At 36.1% G+C, this 2157-nt stretch overlaps 1 protein-coding gene across 1 annotated transcript; it reads left to right on the top strand.

Annotated features, from left to right (window-relative positions):
- The first annotated feature begins 463 nt into the window (after positions 1–463).
- LOC120990251 (olfactory receptor 11L1-like) lies at positions 464–1393 on the top strand. The gene has a single exon (XM_040418939.1). It carries the CDS (start codon positions 464–466, stop codon positions 1391–1393), a length of 930 nt encoding a protein of 309 aa, XP_040274873.1.
- The last annotated feature ends 764 nt before the right edge of the window (positions 1394–2157 follow it).

Raw genomic sequence — 2157 nt, 5'->3', positions numbered from 1 at the left:
TCAGACAAGAAGAAACATCTGTGCTCTGTTACACTAAGAAGAATCAAGATCTTCAAAAACGGTTTGGTTCTTTCTAATATAGAATGATTGTTATTATGAAAGAAATTATGTAATTCTGCAATGTTTTGTATTGTATATTTTATGTTTTTATTTCATTTTTCGATTTAATTATATTATGTTATATTTCACTAGCATAGGTCGTGTTGCATTATTTTATCTACTGTGAAAGCAGAATATTTTTGCCAAAATTATTGATTTGTTTTAACTAAAGTAAAAAAAAAAAGAAACTTTCTGCATATATTTCATCATTTTTATCTCCTTATTAAAGTCATGATTTGGATTTTTTTTTTTATATATACTAATTCAGGAAGAATAAATCATCTGTATGACCAACTCACAGCTCTTTCATTTCAAGGGATCTATAGAAAGAATAATTTTACCCAATAAATTTATCTCCATGAATATGCAGTTTAGCAATGCCAGCACGGTGACTGAGATTCTGCTTTTGGGATTTCAGAATTTACAAAGTTTTAGGATTTATTTTTTTCTCCTACTTTTAATTATTTTCTGTGTGACAGTATGTGGAAACCTTCTCATCATTCTGGTGGTGTCCTCCAGCAGATTGCTCCACTCTCCCATGTACTTCTTCCTCACACAGCTCTCTGCTTTAGACATTCTCCTCTCCACCACCATTGTACCCAACATGCTTCAGGTCGTGTTGTATGACGGGAGTTTTGTGTCCTTTAAGGGCTGTTTGACACAATTTTATTGTTTTTCCGCCTCTGAATCATTGGAATGTCTTCTCCTGACAGTGATGTCCTATGACCGGTATCAGGCCATCTGTAACCCACTAAAATACACCTTAGTCATGCACCTCACATTTTGTATAAAAGCTGTTCTCTTGTGTTGGGGGATGATATTTGCTGTTATGTTGACTATTGCAGTAACCATGAGTTATTTGTGGTTCTGTGGGCCAAACGTCATTGACCATTTCTTCTGTGAGTTTGATCCATTACTTGAACTTTCCTGCTCAGACACTTTTTTTCTGAAAATAGAAGACATAATATTGGCCATACCATGTGTACTTTGTCCCTTTATTGTCATTATAGTTTCCTATGTTTATATAATTTACACCATATTGAAGATCCCATCTGTTACCGGGAGGCAGAAGACCTTCTCCACCTGCAGCTCTCACCTGTCCGTGGTGTCTATGTTTTATGGATCAATTATAATTATCTATTTATTTCCAAATAAGGGAAATGAAAAGAAAATCCTCTCCCTGCTCTACACTGTAGTGACTCCGCTCCTTAATCCTATGATCTACAGTCTGAGTAATAGAGATATTAAGCAGGCCTTCAAGAAGCTCAAGAGTAAAATGTCTTCTGCTCTTTAAATTCATTTTTTTTTGGTCTTTCTTTTTGTGTGCTGAATACAACTAACAATGTAGGTCACAAACTGATGGTGTAATATGCACATACACTAGACATACACTACATGGAGAAAAGTATTGAGGCATCTACAGGAGATTTTATGACATCCCATTCTAAATTCATTGGTAGTCTTGAGCAAATCAAGCTTCAGATCATCAATCCAAAGTCGATTCGGTCAAAAACTTCAATTTTAATGCTGTCTCCTTACAGAATTAAATGTATTGGCTCCGTGGTGCCAAACTTCGTTTTACCCGTAGTTGCATGAAACTTTGGTGAATTAATTTGGTATTCATTTCTGCATCTTTAAAAACATTTAAAATAAGGAATCTGAAGATTGGTTTAGTACCGAGTGTTATACGGAGACAGCATTAAAAGCAAAGTGTTTGACCAAATTGACTTTAGATATTCATAGGCATTATTATGGTGTTGCTGCAAACCCCTCCCCCGTCTCCATTGACAACTTAAACGGTATACATTATTCCACTCTTCTGGGAAGGCTGGAGAGTGTCTCTGGGAATTTTTACCCAATCTTCCAGAAGAGAATTTGTGACTCCTCCCAACTCTGCCTTTATAGAGTAGGTTTTGTGCACTTGGGCACAGTCATGGTTGAATACCAAAGGGCCTTCTCCAAACTGTTCCCGCAAACTTTGAGTCATACAATTGTCCAAAATGGCTGCTGGAACATTAAGATTTCTCTTCACTGGAACTAAGGTGGCCAAGCTCTAAT

The sequence above is a fragment of the Bufo bufo genome, chromosome 1 (genome assembly GCF_905171765.1).
Source record: "Bufo bufo chromosome 1, aBufBuf1.1, whole genome shotgun sequence".
NCBI classification, from domain to species: Eukaryota; Metazoa; Chordata; class Amphibia; order Anura; family Bufonidae; genus Bufo; species Bufo bufo.
Note: the sequence above shows the minus strand (reverse complement) of the source record. Positions and strands in the feature narration are given on the sequence as shown.